The sequence below is a fragment of the Pelobates fuscus genome, chromosome 3, assembly GCF_036172605.1.
Source record: "Pelobates fuscus isolate aPelFus1 chromosome 3, aPelFus1.pri, whole genome shotgun sequence".
NCBI classification, from domain to species: Eukaryota; Metazoa; Chordata; class Amphibia; order Anura; family Pelobatidae; genus Pelobates; species Pelobates fuscus.
The window spans coordinates 340129517-340151846 of record NC_086319.1 but is presented as its reverse complement, the minus strand read 5'-3'; the positions used below and the strand labels follow the sequence as shown (position 1 = coordinate 340151846).

At 36.4% G+C, this 22330-nt stretch overlaps 1 protein-coding gene across 1 annotated transcript in view; it reads right to left on the bottom strand.

The window, feature by feature from the left end:
- Positions 1-10444: 10444 nt before the first annotated feature.
- CGNL1 (cingulin like 1) overlaps positions 10445-22330 on the bottom strand; it is a 113088-nt gene continuing 101202 nt past the window's right edge. Inside the window, exons 15-19 of the mRNA XM_063449100.1 lie at positions 17249-17332; positions 15360-15484; positions 13150-13258; positions 11540-11703; positions 10445-11132 (exon numbers count right to left, since the gene is read on the bottom strand). Of these exons, the coding sequence (XP_063305170.1) occupies positions 10997-11132; positions 11540-11703; positions 13150-13258; positions 15360-15484; positions 17249-17332 (618 nt within the window). The 3' untranslated portion in view covers positions 10445-10996. The remainder of the gene's footprint in view (positions 11133-11539; positions 11704-13149; positions 13259-15359; positions 15485-17248; positions 17333-22330) is intronic.

Below are 22330 nucleotides of genomic sequence, written 5' to 3'. Positions count from 1 at the left end.
ACTGTTCTATTTATTAAATCTAACCTTAAATTCATCCTAAATGAACTAAACAATCACACATGATACTGATACAACATAATACTTGATCTACAGTTCAGCAAAAGATTATTTCTACTCTGGAGGTCTGTTGCAAGGGAGATCCATCTACCATAAGCACCAATCCTCCTCAAACTTTACCGTTATAAGGGCGAGTTATGGACAAAATGTAGGACACGTGCAGTCAGTATAACCTCAATGCTTTAAGCAACTGTATAATACTTGCATAAAGCAAGCTAAACGTCGTAAGCTTAACAGGCAAATCAATCAGTAAACTATCAAATTCATCCAACTTCTGAAATGTGACCAAAAACTGTTCTCAGACCAGAAAGAGACCTTGGACCCATACAAAGTCCAAGCCCACTGCGACCACTTTTAACAACTTTTTGTGTACTGTCTCATTCCTAATAAAAGTGCAATAGTTGGGAGGTGGAAACCAGTACTGACCAAACATAAGGAAATACTTCCTCTTAACTGGTTCTGTTCTAACTCATCAGACAGAACCCAATATGTGAGTGTGTAAGTACGCATTGACAATGTTCTAATCCATTTAAATGAATATGTGGAGTTTTCCAAGGTTTCATTCTGGAGGCCTTTAGGTATATTCAAAAATGGTTTATCATCTATCAACACCTTAACTTTGCTTATTAATGAAGGTCACTCCATAATCTATACTTGGAAGCATCATAGCTTGAGCTTTTTTTACAACAAGATTTCTCTGAGATTGAGAGTTGGATCTCCAAAACAAACTGTTCCTTAATCCTAAAAATAGTTTAGAACAAAAAATAATCGAAATTAAAAAAATGATAACATTATAATGATTATTATATTATATTACAATTATATATTTCCTCAAGATATCTGAGACCCTAACCACTCATTTGTACTTCATTTTCCAATAAACTGTCATTTAACCCAGCTGGTGCCCAAAGGGCAGCTTCTAAAATGTTTTAGAACTGCAACATCCATGATGCTTGCTCATTCTAAAATCTGGCAAAGCATCAACGTTCTTGTAGTTCTAAATAATCTGAGGGCCTACCGTTTGGGGGCTTATCATCTGAAATCCTCTCTTACTCTGTGATCTGTTGTGAAAACAATATTTAAATCCAGTGGTAAGGTAAAGGATAGTGCAACAAATGCATCTCTTTTCAACACTCAACACTTATAATTAAAGTTGTTTATTTGTTTATTTGTCCTGCAATATATAAAATAATTAAATGGTTAATAGTCAAACCCATCTGTTCTCATTCATTTCTTGCCTGGTTCGTAACCACTTATCTGGTACCTTCCCAAACTGTAACAAACTTCTATTGGTATACTATGTTTTTGTATTGTTTATAAGGATCCTTTCACTGCCAGGCAATTTTTGTTAGATAAATAAAAATAGCATTACATTTAAACCTTTTTAATGCATATCTAGCAGAGAAAGGTGTGGTAAACATAGTTTTTTTCTGTTTAGAGAAAAGTTACAATTCTGAAAATGTATACATTTTTTAGTTTGCATTTATAAAGATAATAGAGGAATAAAAAGCCGTAGGCAGTATACATTTGCTCACATAAGCCAGGTGTGACTAAAGGTTATTGTTAATAACCCTGATGGCTTTACTAGCTGTACTGCTTACTAAAAATCTAAAAAGAATAATGTCTGTATTTCAGTCTCATGCCCAAATACAGTGAATCCAGTTTAATCATATATTTGTAAAACAAAGTTGTTGTTTTTTAAAGTTTTTTTTTTTTTTTTAATAGTAATCTCTGTAATTCTAATTGGCATATGAGATAACTCGTTATTTCCTGCCCCCATAGACTGTAGGAATGGTATAACTTTTGAAAACTTCTTTACTGTTTGGATGAAGTAGCGAGGCAGCTGTCACTTCCAGGAAATTTTCAGACATTAAATGGGTAGAAGTGGTTTTGGCAATTTGTCCCTCTACAATAATCTGGTAATAACTCCTTGCGTATAAACGTAGGTAAGGTTTTATGCACTAAATTTTATTTCGCAAAGCAAATTAAAGTAAATAAGCAAAGAAATAAAATAAAAAATAAAGAATATATATAATTTTGGTAGTGAAGGGGTTATATGTACATTATTGTAACAAAGCTTATATTGCTTGCCATAATTGAAATTAGAGAAATCTCAATATGCTCATGTTAAAACACTTTCTAGATATAAATCACAGTAATCACAAAGATAAAGCACCACGCTTACAGCAGCAGTAGCTTAGTATCCAACAGCTTAAAATACATAGTAAAAACCAAGAGAACGTTACCTGCGCTCTGGCCTAAATCCCCATGTGCATTTAAACAAAATGGAGGCTCTTTAGTTTTATTTTATTTATTATTATAAATCACAGTAATACCTGTAAAAGACTGAAACCTACTATGTTGCTCACACGGCACTCTTTATTTTTGCTTGGTTAAATTTGTAGGGGGGTATTGTTTTTTGTTTTTTTTTACTACTGAAAATTGTTTTTACAAAATAAAATATAATAATTTAATTTGTGTTGATATGTTGCATGTTCATATTCGTCATAAATAAAACCAAATTGTTTCAATTTGGGGGGAAAAAGGTTTTCCCAATACAAGTTGTGTTTATAGATCTATATTCACCTTGAAATGTTCTGAAATCTCCTAGAAGCAATGCATGAACATATGGTGTCAGATTATTGATTGTAGATTTAGAACAACCTTGTTAAAAACAAGCGATACAATCCAAGTGTAAGTCACGTTGAGCAGATCAATAACCTGTGGCATCAACCTTGTCTGACCCTTAAATTTTATTCTATCCTTCCTACCAATTAAAGATGAAGATCTGATTGTATAAAGAGGAATACTGCAGGCTAACGAAAAATGGGCTTATTGGAATGCAACTGCAACACTTAAGTTGTACAATACGATTAAAATAAATCATCTCCAGAGGACTGAAACAAGCATACTGTAATACAAACCACAAATATATCCAGGTTTTCATGTCAGTGCGCTCACTATTTTAAAAGTACCTGTATGTATTCTCTATAATTTGTAAATGTTGTAAAGCTGCCTTGAAAGACATCACAAAATATATTTCTCAACTCCGATACAAAATAATTCACCTGCAAAATATCTTTTGCTTTCTGAAAAATAATATAATTTACCAATGCACAAATGATTATGTATGGTTACTAAGAGATAAAATGGCAATAGAGATTCAGTAGAAAAAGAGAGAGCTCAGGGGATGAGACTCCAAATGCAGAGTTAGCATTCAGTATTCCAATGAAGATAACATCTAGCCTTTTATTCTCCCAGGGTTGGTTAAGTTGAGAAATCATCCTATGTATTTGGAAACCTGGGGAAAATATATATATATATATACCTTCCCTGATTAAATACGTATATAAGAAATGTAGAGTATTGCACAGCATCAATTTCATGAAAGAATAGAAAGTAGTTGGTGCAACACTTGGATCGCAGCATTGTATAATAATACACTATAATAATACACAGGTAATGCCGATATTGTGTGCCATTTGTCAGAGTTTGTCTATAAATCCAGTCACAAAAAGGATTTCTTTCTAACGTAAAGCCCTCCTTCCACTGTTCACCCCCCCTCCCACCCTCCTCAAAGTGTTGGTGTGTGCTCTTAGTTGTGGACAAAGTTCCAATTAAATAAAGCATTGAATTGGATAATGGAATAGGCATGGTGACATCAGGCAGGGTGTGGACACCAGCATGTGGAGCTTTTTCCAGTTCTGGATTCCACATAAATTTTAATCCATTTTATGAAAAAGGAGGGGGTGGACGATTGTTATCATACCCATTATTGGCTGAAAAATTATTTAATGGAAAATAATTATAGTAACCCTTTAAATAGAATTAGTGATGTCCCGAACGGTTCTCTGGCGAATAGTTCCTGGCGAACATAGCTTGTTCGCGTTCGCCACTGATGGCGAACATATGCGATGTTCGGTCCGCCCCCTATTCGTCATCATTGAGTAAACTTTGACCCTGTACCTCACAGTCAGCAGACACATTCCAGCCAATCAGCAGCAGACCCTCCCTCCCAGACCCCCCCACCTCCTAGACAGCATACAATTTAGATTAATTCTGAAGCTGCATTCTTTTTTTTTTTTTATTATTATTATTATTTTTTTTAGACAGAAGTGTGTTATATTTGAGCATGCTACACTGAACATGCGTATATCATGGCTAGTTGCACTGAGGGTATGAGTATATAGCAGTACATTGTTGTGAAAGATGGCTGTCATGTTTAGGGTGTAGCTTACACGTTATCAACTGTGTATTTATATCAGCAGCTCCACCACTAGTTATAAATCAAGTGTGAGTCGCCCCATGAGATGAGACTAGTGAATAACATAATACATGAACGGTTAAGGTAAAGGCATGTAAGGAACTAGGACAATAAACTCTTTAGGAGGTGAAATAATGACATGTTTAAATGCTTGCTACTTTACGATTAGTTAATGTGCAGAGAGCAGTTCATGTGATCAAAGGCATGGTATGGAGGATCGGCTATAGTGGGACATGCTTGGCAGGATGCTGCTTACTGCTTGTGCTCATCCGATCCCTTCTGGGTGCCAGGTGCAGACCCTGGGAGTCCCTGATACCTGGAACAACAAAGGCAAGTCTCTGGCTGAGTGCCGGGTTCGCGGCTTGAGGTGGTGGAAGCTTGTTTTGTCGGTTGGTCGGATCTGTCCCGGTGGTGCTTCACGTCCGGTGCGGGATTGTGGTGGCTTAAGGTGGAGGCGAGTGCTTGACGTGAGGCAGGCTCTGCATTTCTGTTTGTGCCTCCGGTCCCGTCTTCGACGCCTTTTGCGTTGGTGGATTTTAATGGGGACTGCTTAGCTGTGGTGGAGCTTGTTGGGGCTGTGGTGGAGCTTGTTGGGGCTTCCTGCTTGTTATTTGCTTCCAAAATTGATTAAAGAGTCTGTCCAGCTTAGACTCAATATCCTGCCATGCTTTGCTGGTACCAGGAAGACACGCGGCTGCCGCCATATTGGGAGAGTCGCAGATAAGTACGTCAGCCTGGGCGGCTGTGCTCTGTGCGTCCATTAGCTCCAGACAGCCTCTCAGGGGTAGACCGGGATAACCCCCACCAGTCCGAGGGGGGGGATAACGGAGCTCCTGCTGGGAAGTAGCTGCTCCTGGGCATCCCAGGATCGGGAGATCGGCCGCCTCTCCCGCCTGGTGAGCACCAGGCCACACTTGCCACGCGGAGGTAAGTAAGACTCTGTCGAGTTGCTGACCGCTATTAAGCATGTCGGGTCAGTCAGGTAGGAGCAACATTGCTGGGTCATCCCCTTCTGGGGTGAAATTCGCTTGTTGATAGTTGCTTAAAGTGAGATATTGAGGGAGCACACACGAAGTGCGTCTTTCCTCCATAACAGCTAGGCCCCGCCCCCTGGAAGCTGCATTCTTAGTGAGAGGAGGGACAGTGTAGCTGCTGCTAATTTAATAGGGAAATCGATAGCTAGGCTAGTGTATTCAGTGTCCACTACAGTCCTGAAGGACTCATCTGATCTCTGCTTTAAGGACAGCACCCCAAAAAGCCTTTTTTAGGGCTAGAACGTCTGCTTTTTTTTTCTGTGTAATCTGTGTAATCTAATTGCAGTTGCCTGCCTGCCTGCCTGCCAACTCATATCTGGTGTAACAGTTGTGTACATAAAAAAAAACTAGAAATTTGACTGTGAAATAATAGCAGTTTCCTTCACACGTGTGCGTGCCAGGGCAGTGTCACACCAGTGCAACTCATATCTGGTGTAACAGTAGTGTACATTTAAAAAAAAAAAAAAAATACAGGGGGCTTGTTGTCACCTTTCGGGGACCCTTGGTGTTGTACGTGGCTGGGTGGAGGAAGAGACCTTCAATGACATCAGTGAGGACAAGGAACGGGACATGGCTAGCTTGGTATCCAACCTTGTGCAAATGGGGAGTTTGCGGTTGTTTGCGGTGCGTTAAACGGGGAGTTTGGTCTGTCACTGTGAAGCGGGTGTAACCCTTACACTACAACATCATACCTGATGTTTTAAAGCACATTATTCATGCCCTTTATGGATTAAAACCAGATTCTGCATCAACTATGTAATTTTCCATGTGAGTTTTGCCATGGATCCCCTTCCGGCATGCAGAAGTCCAAGTGTTAGTCCCCTTGAAACAACTTTTCCATCACTATTGTGGCCAGAAAGAGTCCGTGTGGGTTTTAAAATTCGCCTGCCTATTGAAGTCTATGGCGGTTCGCCCGTTCGCAAACATTTGCGGAAGTTCGCGTTTGCCATTCGCGACATCACTAAATAGAATGCTATACTGGCAAGTGCACTCAAAATGTCACCAAAAAACATCTAAAATAAGAACACTGTTTAAATTTATTACAAACGTAACATACCAAAAAAAAAAAAATACATGCTAATAAATTAACCTGGTCTGGAAACATGGGGAAGTTTAAAGGCCTAATCCAGGGGTTCCCAACCCAGTCCTCAGGTACCCCCTACCAGAAGAATCCTACCAGTCCAGGATTTAGGGATTACCCAGTTGTGTCTAAGGTTTTTTTTCTTTTTTTCTAAAAGCACCTTAGACATAACTGGATAATCCTAAAATCCTGGACTGGTAGGATTCTCTTCCTAAACATACATACATGGAAATGTCAGTGGGGTTAATTTTTATTTGGACTATATTAAATATTGATCTATATAATTACCTAAGACAGGCATAGGCAACCTTCGGCACTGCAGATGTTTTGGACTACACCTCCCATGATGCTTTGCCAGCATTGTGTGTAAGAGCACTTTTGGGGATGTAGTCCACAACATCTGGAGTGCCATGGTTGCCTATCCCTTACCTAGCGTTTTTCTCTCTGTTGATTTTTTTTGTTACTCATCCTGTACATTTGAGAGGGGCGGGAGGGACAAATAAAACATTTACAAAGAAGGAACCCTCTGGCTACCTATTCAGGAGCAAACCCCACTGTGATCTGAAGATAACAATTTTCCGTTCTAGGAAATTTCATTAAACTAGCGATGTGACTCATGCACTTTAAAGGAAACACACCCTCCCCCTTTCACTTGTTTATCCTTTAATTTCCCGCTAGACAGACAATGTACTGAGCGGAGTATGGATTCCACCCAATGCATGCTGGAGTGTGTAGTGTGTGTGTGTGTGTGTAGGGATGACAGGACAAAAAAAGGGATCGGGATCGATAGGAAATAGTAGCATTCATGCATCACAATCCTCTCTGAATTAGACTAACCTCTAAATGAAACTCAAGTCAGGAACAATATAATTTCCCAGAAAAAAAATAGAATAGGATAAAAGCAAAGTGGGAGGATAGGGAAACAGAATATATGGACACGTTATATGTACATAACACATTTTATTGGGGATGTATATTTAAGAAAACATTTTATTGAAAACTAAACCATCTTAAATCATCTCTTTTAAAACTCGTTTTTGTGTTTAACTTTTTTTTTATTCCTTAATTTTGCAATGCATTGGATGAGTCATATATAAAGCTACTTTTTTAAGTTACCACCTGAGTACTAATGACAAAGTTCCAAAATGCTTTTTAAAATTTTTCATCATCTAGTACCTCCAGCACACTTTCAAATCTTCCCCAAGCCTAAAGTCCTTTAAGAGATCCCTTTCTACACATCTCAAAACATCTCAAAACAGAATGCACGTGTTATGGTTGATTATATATTTCCTACCTGTTCTATGTTAAATGTTTTATTTATTGTGTATTATTTTTTTTTTTGTATTTTGTTGTACCCTAATATAACAATGCAGTGTTTTGTGGACCCAGGACATTCGTGAAACGAGAGAAATCTCAATGTATCTTTCCTGGTAAAATAATATAAATAAAATAGTACAGTGTTATAATTCCTCTTACCCTTCTTCCACTACCGCACAAACTGACTCACTGATTATAAATGACAGCTGTCTGGAGCACGACTGGGAAAGGGTATGCCCCTAGAAGTTATGGTTCAAAAGTCTTTAAATTCGCAATGAAACCCATAACTTATGAGGTGGGCCTAGAGTTGGACAAAGCTCTGGAAGGAAATAGGTCATGACTCTCCTCATTCTCCACCACATCATTACATAGGTGGGTGTTACACTTCTTTCACTCCCACCTGCAATCTTCTGTGATTTGTCCTGATTGGCAATCTCCTCTGTGACAACCACTGAACAGAGTGAGGTTAGTCACTCTGTTTCTATATTCCCTAGCCATCTCTCACGTAGTCAGATAAGGAGTTACCTTAACAACCACAGTGCATATGCTGTGGTTGCTATGCTTGGGAGAGCAGAAGGATTGTCTCTGGAAGGTTTCCTTTGCTCTATCGGTCAGTCAATTCTTCGGCATAAAGTCTATGCCGAAGAATTGATTGACATCTGTGGGAAAGACTTATTTTTTTTAAAATAGGTTTTTCTCCTAATTTATACATTTGATCACAAATTTGCTAGAAGGAAGTAAAAATGTGATTTTATGCTATAAATTCATAAACACCTTGACAGGTACCATTTGACCACCAAGTTACAGAGGAAAACATGAAGTAGCAGAGCACAGATTCAATACTAGTACTATGTGTGTATAATGTTAATGGGTCATCCAATAGGAACACACAGAGTGCCTTCTAGAAATGTATTCCTCTTGTGAGCAATGTGTGTGTCTGAAAATGTATTCCACAAACTCCAGCACTGTGTGTCTCCTGGAAATGTTTGTGCGTATGTGTGTTGAAGCATTCTGACAGACGATACATGTTTTTTTTGAGGTACAGTTCCATTACTGTTTTACCCTGCATCCTTAAATCTTTAAAAAAAAAATAAAAAAATGTTGTGCTCACAATGGTAATTGTGTTTTAGCATAATTTACTGTATCAAAGCAGAAATAGTGCAATTTCCTACATACTAAGTTTTTGATAATTCTACGTTTTAACCCTTTCAGTTTGCCACTCACTTCTTTGCAATGTGCTGGTCATATCTCTGGCAGTCAAAGTCTAATGAAATAAAGGGTCCTTTTTTTTTCCAATTTGACAGCTATTTTAATATTTCACGGGAGCCCAATATATAAGGAGTTGGGGTTTCCAGATACAGAGGAAGGAGACTGGCACCTCAAAATCTTTAAATTTACGATAAATTACGATTCTAATTGCCACAGTGAACACAGATATATATGTACATGATTTCTAAGAGCTCCCAAACTGAAAAATATACTGGAAGGGTTGGCCTGAATCAAACTATCCAAAATGTTAAGCATAACAATCTGGTCAGGCTCGCCCACGTCCATGATAAGTTCTGAGAAATATGTTGTTTTTTTGCTGGACAATAAGTCAGAATTCAGCATTATTAATGTTATGAGTAACTAACAGGATTGGTAAGAGGTAAAAATTCAATGAATTTACACTGCAGGATTTGCTTAAAATCTAGTTTGTGTGGTTTGTTCTAATTTATTTTTTTACAGTTACAAAAGTGGATGTCTGTAAGTCATACAAAATGTACTGGAATAGACTTGCCTGCGCGCCACACCTGTTTTATTTTTATTAAAAACACACAAACATTCTGAAAGGTCACATCCGATTACTGGAAACAATAATAATGAAATCTGACTCAGTGCTGATATGCTAAGGAGTGAATGTAGAATGTCTGGATACTATTAGTCAAACGAATTTCATTTATTGTTATACTTTTCATATATAAAATTCAGCTCATCCATAAGTACTTATTTTTAAACTTCTTTACATCATAGTGAACCATTTAAGTCATTACTTTGTTTTATATATATATATATATATATATATATATATATATATATATATATATATATATATATATATATATATATATATATATATATATATATATATATAAAGGAAAACTATTAAAGTTAAAAAATGACCAACGTTTCAGTCCCCGGTTGGCACTTTCCTCAGGGTCAACAATAGGACAACATGGCAACGAGACGTCGCCGGAAGACGTGATTGGTTGCAGGAATGGTGTTCCACACAGTAGTGCGCATGCGCAGTAGGACCGGTCACACGCCGGGCACCGGGAGGGATTGGAAACAGCTGATTAGGGGAGTGCTTACTGATACGCGTCCTGATGAAAGTTCCGACCGGGAGCTGAAACGTTGACTATTCTGGATTGACTGCAAATAAACAGCGATTTTGGAAAGCCTAGAGTGTCGGTATTTTTTCGAATTTATATTAATATTGTGAATATTGTGGCACCGGGTAATACCTTTTTGTATAGTTGGAGTGCAGGAGCTTTAATTTTGTATATTTTAAAAATTATATATATATATATATATATATATATAATTATTTTTTTTTAAATGTAAACTTTATTTTAATTTGTTTATTGCTATTTTAAGATAGTGTAAGAATGTTGAGCCAAGTAAGAAGCACACACCCTGAAACAAAAAGGCTACATTAAAAAGTTATTTTATTCAAGGAAATAGAAAAAAAATAACATTTCATATGGCAGGATAAACATGTAATGAGAATGACTTGCATATTGATTTTACAGTAATTCAGTGACGGAATCATTCCATACCAATATTTACATCACAGTGCTATCTTTCCCATCATTTGATAACAGCGGATTGTCCGTGTCATGGGTGGCGAGCCTGTGACTATACACCTGACTTGCCAACACGCCACCCAGGATTGATATTCAGCAGCTGGGAAGTTAAAATGTAGCCAACCCCAGTCAAGCCGTCCTTTAAAAGTAAAAAAATATATAAGACATGATTTGTAACAGTTATGTGAAATGATTTGAAATATATATGTTTTATATCAAAATTATAGTATTTACAAAGAAACATTCTGATAATTGCAAAATATAGAGTCTGTTTGCTTCAGGTTATATGCAATACAACAGTCACAATGTTCGTTCTCGGTGGCTTGGTGCCATTTGGCGACAGCTTCTTTATAGATGAAGAGCTTTTAAGATGTACTGCATATTTACAGGGGTTTCGTTATGACGCTAAGACCTCGTCCCTAGATAATCTATATGGAGAGGCAGCATCGTAAAGGCTATCTCCATCAGTGCTGATGTCATCGTCATCATCTTCAAGTTCATTCAAGATTTTGTTGGAAGAACTCTTGCGCCTGCTGGGAGGGGGGGAGGGAGAATGTAGAAAATATTCTGTTATAGCACATTTCAATTTTGATATAAAATTAAAATAGGTTTGAAAAAGTTAGGATTAACCAATTTTACCTGTATTTTTTGTTTCTCAAAATTTAGAAGAATGTGGAACAGTAAAAAAAATAAAATAAAATAAAATATATAGGAAAATGCAGATTAGAAAAAGAAATCCGCTCTATAAATTACAGATACAATTCCCTTAAGTGCACTAGGGTATCCACCTGCTTGACAATAGTCACCACAATACCAGAATAAGCACAGCAGAGTACATTATTTTCTGATCAATAAAACATTTCCCCAAATGTTTGAACGTAGGGACTGCATTGAATGTATAAGCCTTTTAGGATTTGATTGTTTATACAACATTTCCTACCTCAGCTCCTTCTTTGCAGCATTCAGTTGACTTTGCAGTTGGTCATTTAGATCCACTTGCTCTTCCAAATCCCTTTGAATCTTCTTTTTGGCACTTTCTAGCCTGTCTATTTCCTCTTCAGCTTCTTGAACTTGCCTCTTCATTGATTTCAGTCTTAAACTTAGCTGGAAGATAAAAGAAAATAAACATTCAAAGAGTGGAACATGCTATTTGTTTTAGTGGTGGTTATTCATAATCTTCTTAAAGGGGTACTGTCACATCTCTGGAATTTACACTATTGAAAATCTCCTATAATTTGTGTTAACCTTTTATTTTTCCATGCAAGGCTCCATTTTTTTTTACATTTTTCTTTTTTATTATATTGAGAATTTATCAAAATGATACCATAATCCCAATCAGATGAGGCAAACACTACAAATGAAGTAAGATAAAAAGAAACATGTCTCCTCTTCTCTTTATGCTTACCAGAAGCTCTCTGCCAGGATCAAAGGACATAGCTTATAAAATGATTGACATGGTGGTAAGATGGTGGTCCCTTGTTGATTTCTACTTTTACATTTTTTTCACAACTCACAAATATGTATTTGTGAGGGGGGGAATGTACAAAGCACAGTATCTTTCATGATCAGGTTTAGTAAATTCATTCTTGAAATCAGTGATTTTCATATGATGCTGTACAACAAAAATATCCATCTTTTTTGTTTACCAAGCTGGATCTGTCAATTTCAGGGGTGTTTGCATATTGAAAGGCTCCCAAAGGTGCCATTACTGCTTAGTACCAGTGGCAGCAGAGTGCAGTGGAAGGTAGGTATACTTACCTGAAGCTATCCCTCGAGGCTGCTGCCATCTTCCAGAATAATAAATTCAGCTCCTGAAGCTTCATCTCCCAGCAGCCGCGAGAGTACAAGACTTTGATCTATGGTGGGAGCCACCACAGACCACATCTTGTAATGAGAGAGATGAAACCTGTATCCATACTTGTGATGGCTGCTGGGATTGACAGCAGAACCTCACCCTTTGACAGCTTTTAGTATTGTCTATCCACATACATCATGGGAAAAATAATTTCACTTTGTATTTGTTTTTCGCAAACGTTACATTTCACAAACTGTTTATTCCAAAACAGAAGTCTAAAACTTTACCATGAATCCATAGTTTGTGAAAACTCGGCTTATTTATAGAAAAACAGGGGGGGGGGGGGGGGGGGTAAATCTCTCAATACAGAACAATTCAAACCTCAAAGTTATAACATGTTCATAAATAAAAGTTAATTTAACTGAAAAAAGGCAACGTTCTGTTTAGAAAAAAATGCAGCAATGTTAATGAAAACCACCATCCCTCCTTAAAGATACACACACCCTTCCCTTTCCATAGTTCCTAATCTAGAGAGCCTGTTTTGTAAACCGAGATTATCAAATTGTTTTAGGTTCATGCACCATAAAATTCCTTATTGCCCCAATTAATTATCATGCTACAAAGTAACAATGAAGACTGATCACACATGCAGTTTAAAAAAAGGTATTACAACAGAGTTAAAATATTTGAAATGGTATAGATGTATCCTTTACTGACCCTTTAAATTGGCAAGTAAACATTACAAAGGTAACTACCTGATCTTTTTGATCTGTTAGACTGAGGTGTTCATCATCAACTTGCATCATTAACTCCTTCACTTTCCTGTCCAGCCTGCGATTGCTAAGTTGGAGATTTGCCCGATCTCTGAGAAAAAAGAGAAAGCACATTGTGTGGACATTTAGTAGGGACATGAGCCAGGTCCTTTTCAGTGCTCTAGTATTTGATCTGAATACTGATCGCACAAAATCCATTTAATACTTTGTGGGATTATTACAAGCACAACGCTGATTATTTAAAAAAACAAAAAAACAAAAAAAAGGAAAACAATACATCAAACTATGCCACTAAAATTCATACCGCACATATTAGCTGTTCTAAATGGACCATGGATGCTCTATCATTCCAGTTATTTTTGTTTTAATAAAACTACTGTAATTACAAAGATTCCAGAACCTTTTCAGCTTCAGAAACTACAGCAACCAATGTCATCGTAATGTGGCTTTCAAGAGATTGATACAAGGCAAACACAAAAGAGCTTTAAGAATCATAAAAGGATTAAAAAAAAAAAGAAGAATGCCCTTGCTTAAACTTTTACAAACATGTTTTATATGCGTAAAATTAAAGATATTGCATGGCTAAAAATCTTTTTAAAAAATAACTAAAAAAAATTGGGGTTCGCCAAATCACTTCATTCAAAACTGAAATTTAGTTCGGGACCTCTGACACTCGTTAAGTTGACAGTTTGTCAGATCTGGATATCATCCATGACGACAAATTGGCAAAGGATTAGGACGGACAAACAAAAAAGGTATGAAAATGGGCCATTGTTCAACAAAATATATACATAATATAAATATTTTAAAAATGCTCCTATCCATGTACTGCAATATATATATATATATATATATATATATATATATATATATATATATATATATATATATATATATATATATATATATTGCAGTACATGGATAGGAGCATTTTTAAAAGAATTGATTCATAGATCAAGTGAGAAAAAATAACCAACATAAGGAAAACAAAGATTAAAAATATACTAAAATATCTATATTTATAAATAGATTTTTTATTTCTGCTTCTATTTTTTCCCACTCTATTGGTCACTTCTCACTTGATCTGTGAATAAAATCAATATTTTGTGAGTGTCCACTAGCCATCAATCATCTGATTTACCCCACATCAATCATTTCTTTCTTTTTCTGCCACAGGCGGAACTCAAAATCCCGAATGAAATTAACATGTGCGGCTATTGTAGTAGCAGTCATTTGCTCAGATATGCGTACAAATGGAGCGTTGGAGATATAGAATTAGGCCTAAACTTGCACGAATTGCAATTGAGCAGAAACCGAATGCACAAATTTAGTAAATATATAAATTGTATAATAGTGGTTTACATATTATATTTACCAGGCATGCCTCCTGGAGTAATATATTACACATTTTTTCAATGCAGGACAGTAAATTACTTCTCCATTAACGTCGCTCTGTTTCCTCAAAACAAAATTGACTGGATTGAAGTTATGCTTTAGATAGGGTTTACCAATTCCTCCAAGTTTTCATGAGCACAAATGATTACCGGTAAGTCATGCAGTAGGGCAGTGCAGGAATAGTGCTACTCTGCAGTTCAACGATAATATTGCCTCTAACAGGCTGCTGTAATTTCAAGGATTCTCTTCCTGGTTCATGTAAATCACAACGCGCATAGTGGGGTTACAATCTTGTAACATGGTACGTTGTTACGAGCCAATTAAAACATGCAGAATACAGCAATCACAGATCCATAGGATTGTGTTGTACAGGAAAATAAAATGTAAATCTGAAACTAGATAACACTGACCTTCCAGATAATAATCTTACAATTGTTAATGTGCATTTTCACAGTTAACTTGTCCATTACATTGCTCAGATCATCCCAGGCCAAGTTCCATGCTGGGCTGCATTGTAAGTACTTGCCGATATTTTCACATGGTCACAGTGGTGGGAAACCCTCTACTACATACTACAGCGTAAATGTGAGCAGTGTCCAACACATAAATTAAAAGCACGCATTAATTACAATACAAAACAAACCATTCACTGTATAAATTCCCTAAACGTTCTTCAGTCCTTTTACTTCTAGAAGACTCAGGGGGCATATTTGTAAGTGGTGCATTGCAAGCCTTCTGAAAGCCAAGGGTTAAAAAAAAGAACCACTCCACATTCATCTTCTTTTAAATCACTGTACCTTTCTTCATTTTCTAGGCGCTCCTCCAATTCCGCTATTCTTACTTCCATCTGAGCGACAAGCCCTTCTTTATTAGATCTATGTGAACTTTCCAGATGAGCTATTCTGCTCTTGAGATCTTTGTTCTAAAACAGAGCAATTGAATCAAACAATAAACAACGTTATACAAACTAAAAGGCATAGACAATAACAAACAAAAGAGGATCTGAACAAAACCTTATGAATTTGGCTAGCACAATGTGTTCTTTCTGTTGCTTTCATATTTCATAATGGTTTTCTACAACCTTAGAAATGAATTCTTCAGACATTGCTGTTTCACGTTTATCTATCAACGTTTATTTAGTATCACAGAAAAGTTTGTTGTGAGCACCTTTAATTTAATAGACTATATAATCACATGTGCCTTAATTGTATTACACCCAGAAGAGTGAACACAAAAATGCAAACACAAAGAACAGTTTAAGTTTAAAGTTTTGAGCTAAATTACAACTGAAAACAAAGATGGACAAGAATCCCAAGGAGAAGAAACTGACGATGTACAGAGATGGCATGTAATCTGGTCACAAAACTGGCAAATTGTGTTGTACCAAGGAGAACCATCCCAAAGATAATGGAGACATATCCCATACATCGAAAACTGCACTGACAAAGGGGAACAGTGGTGGCAAGTGTAGATCCACCCTATGTTAATGGACATTAAGGACAGCTGCTAAATGACAAACATTTAGAAGCACCAAAAAAAAAAAAAAAAAAAAAAAAGAGAACAGAAGTGAAGCAGTAGCTTTTTTTTTTTTTTTTAATGATAAAGTTAAAGCAAATACGAACCAAAATTTAATGTCAGGCTTATTTTAATGGATATCTAAAATTTTAGTAACTGTAAAAATAACTAAAAATGCAAACATGTATCTTATCATGTTTCATGTCCTATACCGATTACTGTTCAACAAGTCCTATCCTATACCGTTTACAAGTATAACACATCTGCATCTATGTTTGTTTTACTACGATCTTTCTATTCTAATTTGTATTTACCAATAAAAAAAATGCAGACATTCACAGCTGCTTAGACCCAAGAGTACAAAGACACATACCATGGTGTAAAGAGCACTCCAATGAGAAGGGAAGAAAATATGGTCTGATGAGTCTTTGTTTGTGCTATTTTCAAGATAAGAATGTGTTAACATTTGGAGGTTATCAAAGAATTCCTTCCACCCATAATGATAAACATGGTGGGTGATCTCTAATGGCATGGGCAGGTATATCTCAGGAGTCATGAGGTCCATTGATTGCATGATCATAAGCCCATTTGCCACAGACAACCTTACTCTTCAAACATTCAACACTGCAAAACCCTCTACCAGATGCCTAACACTTTCGAAACACTATAAAAAAATAAATTAAAAAATAAAACCCTACATAAACATTTAATCTGATTTAAAAAAGTTAATGTAGTGCGTGCATGTTTAATGATGCAGAGTTAATACAGCATGGTGTGGAATACATCAAGTGTGGTGTTTATATTAACCTATATTTAATAATCATTAAAATATTTCATATGATGTGATTCATAAAACACGATATGGTTAAGGATTGGACTTAGGGTGTTGTAAACAGGAGGGCTTTAAGTTACAATTAACCATCGGATTATAGTAGGTTTCCAAATTACATTGCCCGGATTGGAATAATAAATATTCGTTTATATTTCTTAATATAGTCAAAATCATCCAACAGTCTTAGTTTTACGAAGATCCCTTTCTATGAGAACTGGATATCCCATTCTATGGAAACTGGATAAATCAGAGATGAATCCGTTCATGATCGCTCACTATGAATACACTTAACCTCAAAGTTACATTCATGATAAAATAAATAAAATAGACAGGTCTTACCTGTCTCTCCAAAGACATTTTATCACATTCGAGGTCTTGCCTTGTTGCTCTTTCTTGAAGTAGCTCCCCCCTTGTTTGCTCGATCTAATATAGAAAACACATATTTTGGATTTATGTTTCTGCCATATTCATCAAATCCAATCCAGTTACTGTTTACAATAATGATAAAGTATTTAACCGTAAAACATATTTGAAGTCTACCTTTGTATGAAGATGCTGGTCAGTCTACAGTAATCTTAAAAATCTACAATCCATATTAATGAAGTATACCTTAATAACCAGTTTGAGCTTCATATAAATGCCCCAACATAAAACATTTAAAGAAATATTCACATCAAAGATTTACATAGAATATTAAAGTAAATGTTACTTTGTCTATAGGTTGTCCATAATTAACAGATCATCACTCAACCCCATCCATAAAAACAAAACCATGTAAAACTGTTCCATGTAAAACTGTTTCATTATGAGACATAATTTTAAAAAAAAAATGAAACACATAAAAGATATTTTTATACATTTTATAAATTAAGATGCCTCTGAGTTGTCTTTTTGTGTTCCTCATTCTCGAGTCCTCTACCAGAGGCCTGGGAGTCTGAGGGTTCTGCGTAGCATGTAAGCTGTTCCTAGAACGTCCCTCTTCTGGACAGCAATGTCCAACCTGGAATCTGCTGAAGCCACTCTTAGGTTCCTCTTCCTGAACTGGTTATTTCCACATCCACCACCTGTCATTCAAGGTCCAGCCATATTTTATGCAGATAAATCAGTACAGAATCCCAGCAGATAGATGGTGGTGTTCCCTCATGAGGGTCCTTCATGACCAGTGTTGTTCTGCCTTGTGTTAGCCAGTCAGGGTGGAAGCCTGTTGCTAGTAGCTGGTTCATTTATGCTTCCCAAGTGCCTCTGTATTTCCTCAGTAGCCAGCATCTGTCCGGCTTGACTTTCTTGGTTCAGGTTACTCTCATTATGGAGGTGGGCGAGTACATATCATTAGGTGTCTTGCCCAGGGACACTTACAGGTGAAGTGGTATGACCAGAATCTAAATAATACTCAGTAAGATGCAGGTCTAAATCTACCTGTTCTAACACTGGGGTTAGACATCAGGGGAAAATATTTCAATAGATTTAAAAATCTACACCCCTCTAAGCCAGTTAGATAGTACAACATATAGATCAAATTATGTGCACTCAGAATAAAATACTCAGACATACTGCTTAACAAAAAACCCGAGTGCCATTTAAATAAGACATAGCTTCTTTATACTTGGCAAACAAACGTTTTGTTTAAATACATATGTATAGACACACTCTATGGGCTGGTGGTACATTTCGATTCTGGAAGAGAAATGTCAAGGTTGATCTTTGACAATGAGAAAGAAAAAAAAGTGATCATATGCCTCAATTAATCATTTTGCATTACTCTCAGTCAAGCATTCACCCAGCAAACGTTTATATTTTATGGCTCTAAATTAGCCTAATAATGCATTCAGAATCACGTATGTTGCCAATGTCTCTTGTATAAAAGGTGCTTGGCATTCCAAAGCAATGAGGTCACTTTAATCACTTTGCACTGTGAATGCTCGCATGGACTCATTTTTACTGTGCAGAGATGGCTATTCACATCCTCTTAATTGAAATGTACAGAACAGCCCCTGGGTGCCATAATTATACTTTGCTCCTGTTCGCATAACTTATGCACTCATAAAAAGGACTGTAGCAGGATCATCTGAATACTAAGGACTTCTCTCTCATAAACAAAAACCTTTTTTTATTCAATTTAAACGGTTTGATTTATTGGAGCATTATATTTTAAATGACGGCTTTGTGATATTTTTTTCAATGCTTTATCTAAATAATGCATTAAAAAGGGGGCCAGTTGATGCACATTGAGTCTCTTTAAGCCCATTAGAATATATAGGAATAAAATGGATTTAAAACCAGTAATATGTAAAACATTGCCATTTTTCACTAGTGGATGTCAGACATCTTGTAGAAGTCCTTCCTCCCTATAATCTTTGGTTTTTAAATCGGGTTGCCATACATCCACAACAAGTGGCAAATTACCAGATCTTCGTTGAAAAAAACAAAAAAAGGAACATTTTTCGATAAGTAAAAAAAATCATATATTTCGTCTGTTGCATACCACAAATATACCAAATACACCTCCTATATGCAAATATACAGGAGACAATGAATCAAAAACTATGGGAGCTTGCTTTTAGTTAGGAAATGCTATTTACGGTATGTGGATTTTGCCCATAGTTATAATATCTGCATTCTGCCCAGGGCCATTTTTATTTTTGTAAATATCAAAAGGTAACATTTTGAAAATGTAAGGTTTGAATATGACTGTCAAAATAAAAAGCAACGTGGGTCACTCCTGGCAGTTCATTTAATGCATTATTCCCACCAAGAGAGAGACAACGTACAACGCAGCTTATGACATAAGTTAGCACAGCTGGGTTCGGCGAGTAGTGGAAACAAAGTATTATCGACGAGACATAATAGCCCTCTGAGAACAGGCTTGGATTTAATAAACAGAACTTGTGTTTATGCTACACAAAGTATTATAAACAGCTGGCTATCGGCCCCTTGTTAATGAAACCAAACAATCTTGTTTCTTTTCAATTATTAATATCACAAAGATTGCAACCACTGCTTCAATCATAGCTTTTGTAAAACAGTTTGGAATCTTGCAGTTCCCATAAATACTGTGTTTAATATCAGAGCACATTGCAGAGGGAGGAAGGGCACTGTAAGTGTTCAATATCAGCAGACAGCTGACTTCATGCAAGGTAAGAGCACTGGTTAAGGGAATCAACCGAAATTCCAGATTCTTCGTTCTAATTTGTACATTTTGATTCACTAGCTCTAAACAACTGGGTTAAAGCAAGGAACAGGTGTTGAAGAAGAATCTATTGGGAATGCTATGTGCAAGTAAAAAGATTTATAAAAAAAAACACCAAAAAAACAAACAAAAAAAAACCAGACCACAAAATCTAGGTAGGAAGGCCAATGTAACTTTATACGTTTTCATTTACATGGTAACTATAGAAACTACCTTCTCTCCCACGGTTTAGGAGAGAAATCCACAGCCAGAAGGTTCTCGTTTGTGTTTTAGTTTTCCCCCTACTTTGAAGACTTTTTGCAATTAACTCCTTTCCGGTTACTCGGGTCCCAGAAGCTGCATTAGTTAATGTGCTAGAATTAAATAACGCACAACCACAGGACAAGTAATAGTTCTCCAATTAAGAGAGTGAACATTCAGTTAAAGAACAGACTTTAAAAAAATAAAAGAAATTGACAATATTAAATGACCCATCAAGGTTATATATCATGCAGACAAATCATCTCAATAATGCAATCAATATGAAGGTAAAGTATCACTACATTTAAAGAAACCCAAATCATATATATAGGAAGATATAGTTTGCAATGGCGTATTGTATACATACACATCTGTATTGAGAGAGGGTAGTAGTAGAGTAAGAGATATTGTTCCTATATCAATTTACTAACTTTATACATTTATACAGCACCAACATATTCTGCAATGGTTTGTACAACAATTCTACAATTAATAAAAAGGGTGCGTGATGGCATAATGACTACTTTCATATTCAATGATTATGGTGCTTAGACTGCACCCTTTAAAGCAAGATAGACAGACATAAGAGAATGGCTGCCAAAAAAAACATATCCCTGAAATAAAAATGTAAAAATTAATCTAGACTATGAGAGGACATTAATACAATTAGCTGGGCCTGCACTTAAATTAGTAGGAGTGAAATATGACTTTAATGATTCAAAATAATGTGTTTTATACAATTTAACAGATATAGAGATATATACACAGAGATCCGCAAATAGATAGATAGATTTTCAAATACCATACTGCACAGTCGGTGATGTCACCCTATGCAGTAAGATAGTTAACTTTTTTTTTTCATAAGTTTAAGGTAGGGGTTAATATTAAACAGTGTAGTGAAGTAGTACCCCTCACAAAACCTAAACAAACCCTTTCCATATTCCCAAATGTAATCACTCAATCCCTAAACCTAAAAATAAAAATAAAAAAATGAAATAGCTTTACCTTAGTCTTAGGCTTACCTCCTCCTAAATACTAAACACCCCGTCGGGCTGGGTGGACACAGACAAGACACAGAGTGAGGAGGGAGCACTTGACAGAGAGCCTCAGACTCCCATCAGTGGTAGCCAGCCTCAGGAAGTTACCTCTCTGCAACCAAAAGGTATGGAAGCAGGCTGGTAATTAACAATATGTAAATTGCAATTTGTGTGTGTGCATCTGTGTGTATGTAGGTATTTATGTAAGTGTATAGGTATGTAAGTGTATCGTAGTGTGTGCGCCAGATGTTTAGGTATGTATGTATATTTGTATGGGTGCCAGTATGTGTAGGTGTGTGTGTGTGTGTGTGTGTGTGTATCAGAGTGTGTGCCAGTGTAGTTATATGTGTGTATCTTTGTGTGTGTGCGCCAGTGTGTCTGTGAAGGTACATTTTTGTATCTGTTTGTGTCAGTGTGGGTACATGTGTTTATCTGTGTGTGGCACAATATGTGTATATGTGCATACATCCCAGCATTTAAACATCAAAACTATATACAAATACACTCCTGTATTCAAAAGCACTACACATGTACACTGCTTTTAAGTAGCAACAGTACATATTAACACATTACACAACTACATTTAAAATGACAACACTATACACAAGTATACCCCTACACACACACACACACACACACCATAAACAAACATGCTTACAATAATCAAACACACAAAAACACACTAAAGCCCCTATTCTCCATCTACAACCCCCTAACCTACAGCCTCCTATAACTCTAATACAGTTCCACACAAACTAGTTACAACCCCTACTCCCAACACTACAGTCCCCTATCAGTGCCCTGTTAAGACCTGCAGTGGTTATGGTACTGCGGTCTTCTATTCCTTTCCCAATAGCTGAGCATAAGTGATTATAACTGCAGTTAGGATGTAGAGGAATAGTGTAGATGAATGCAGCTTCCAAGACGATTCTCCCCAGCAAGTAGAATATTCCCCAA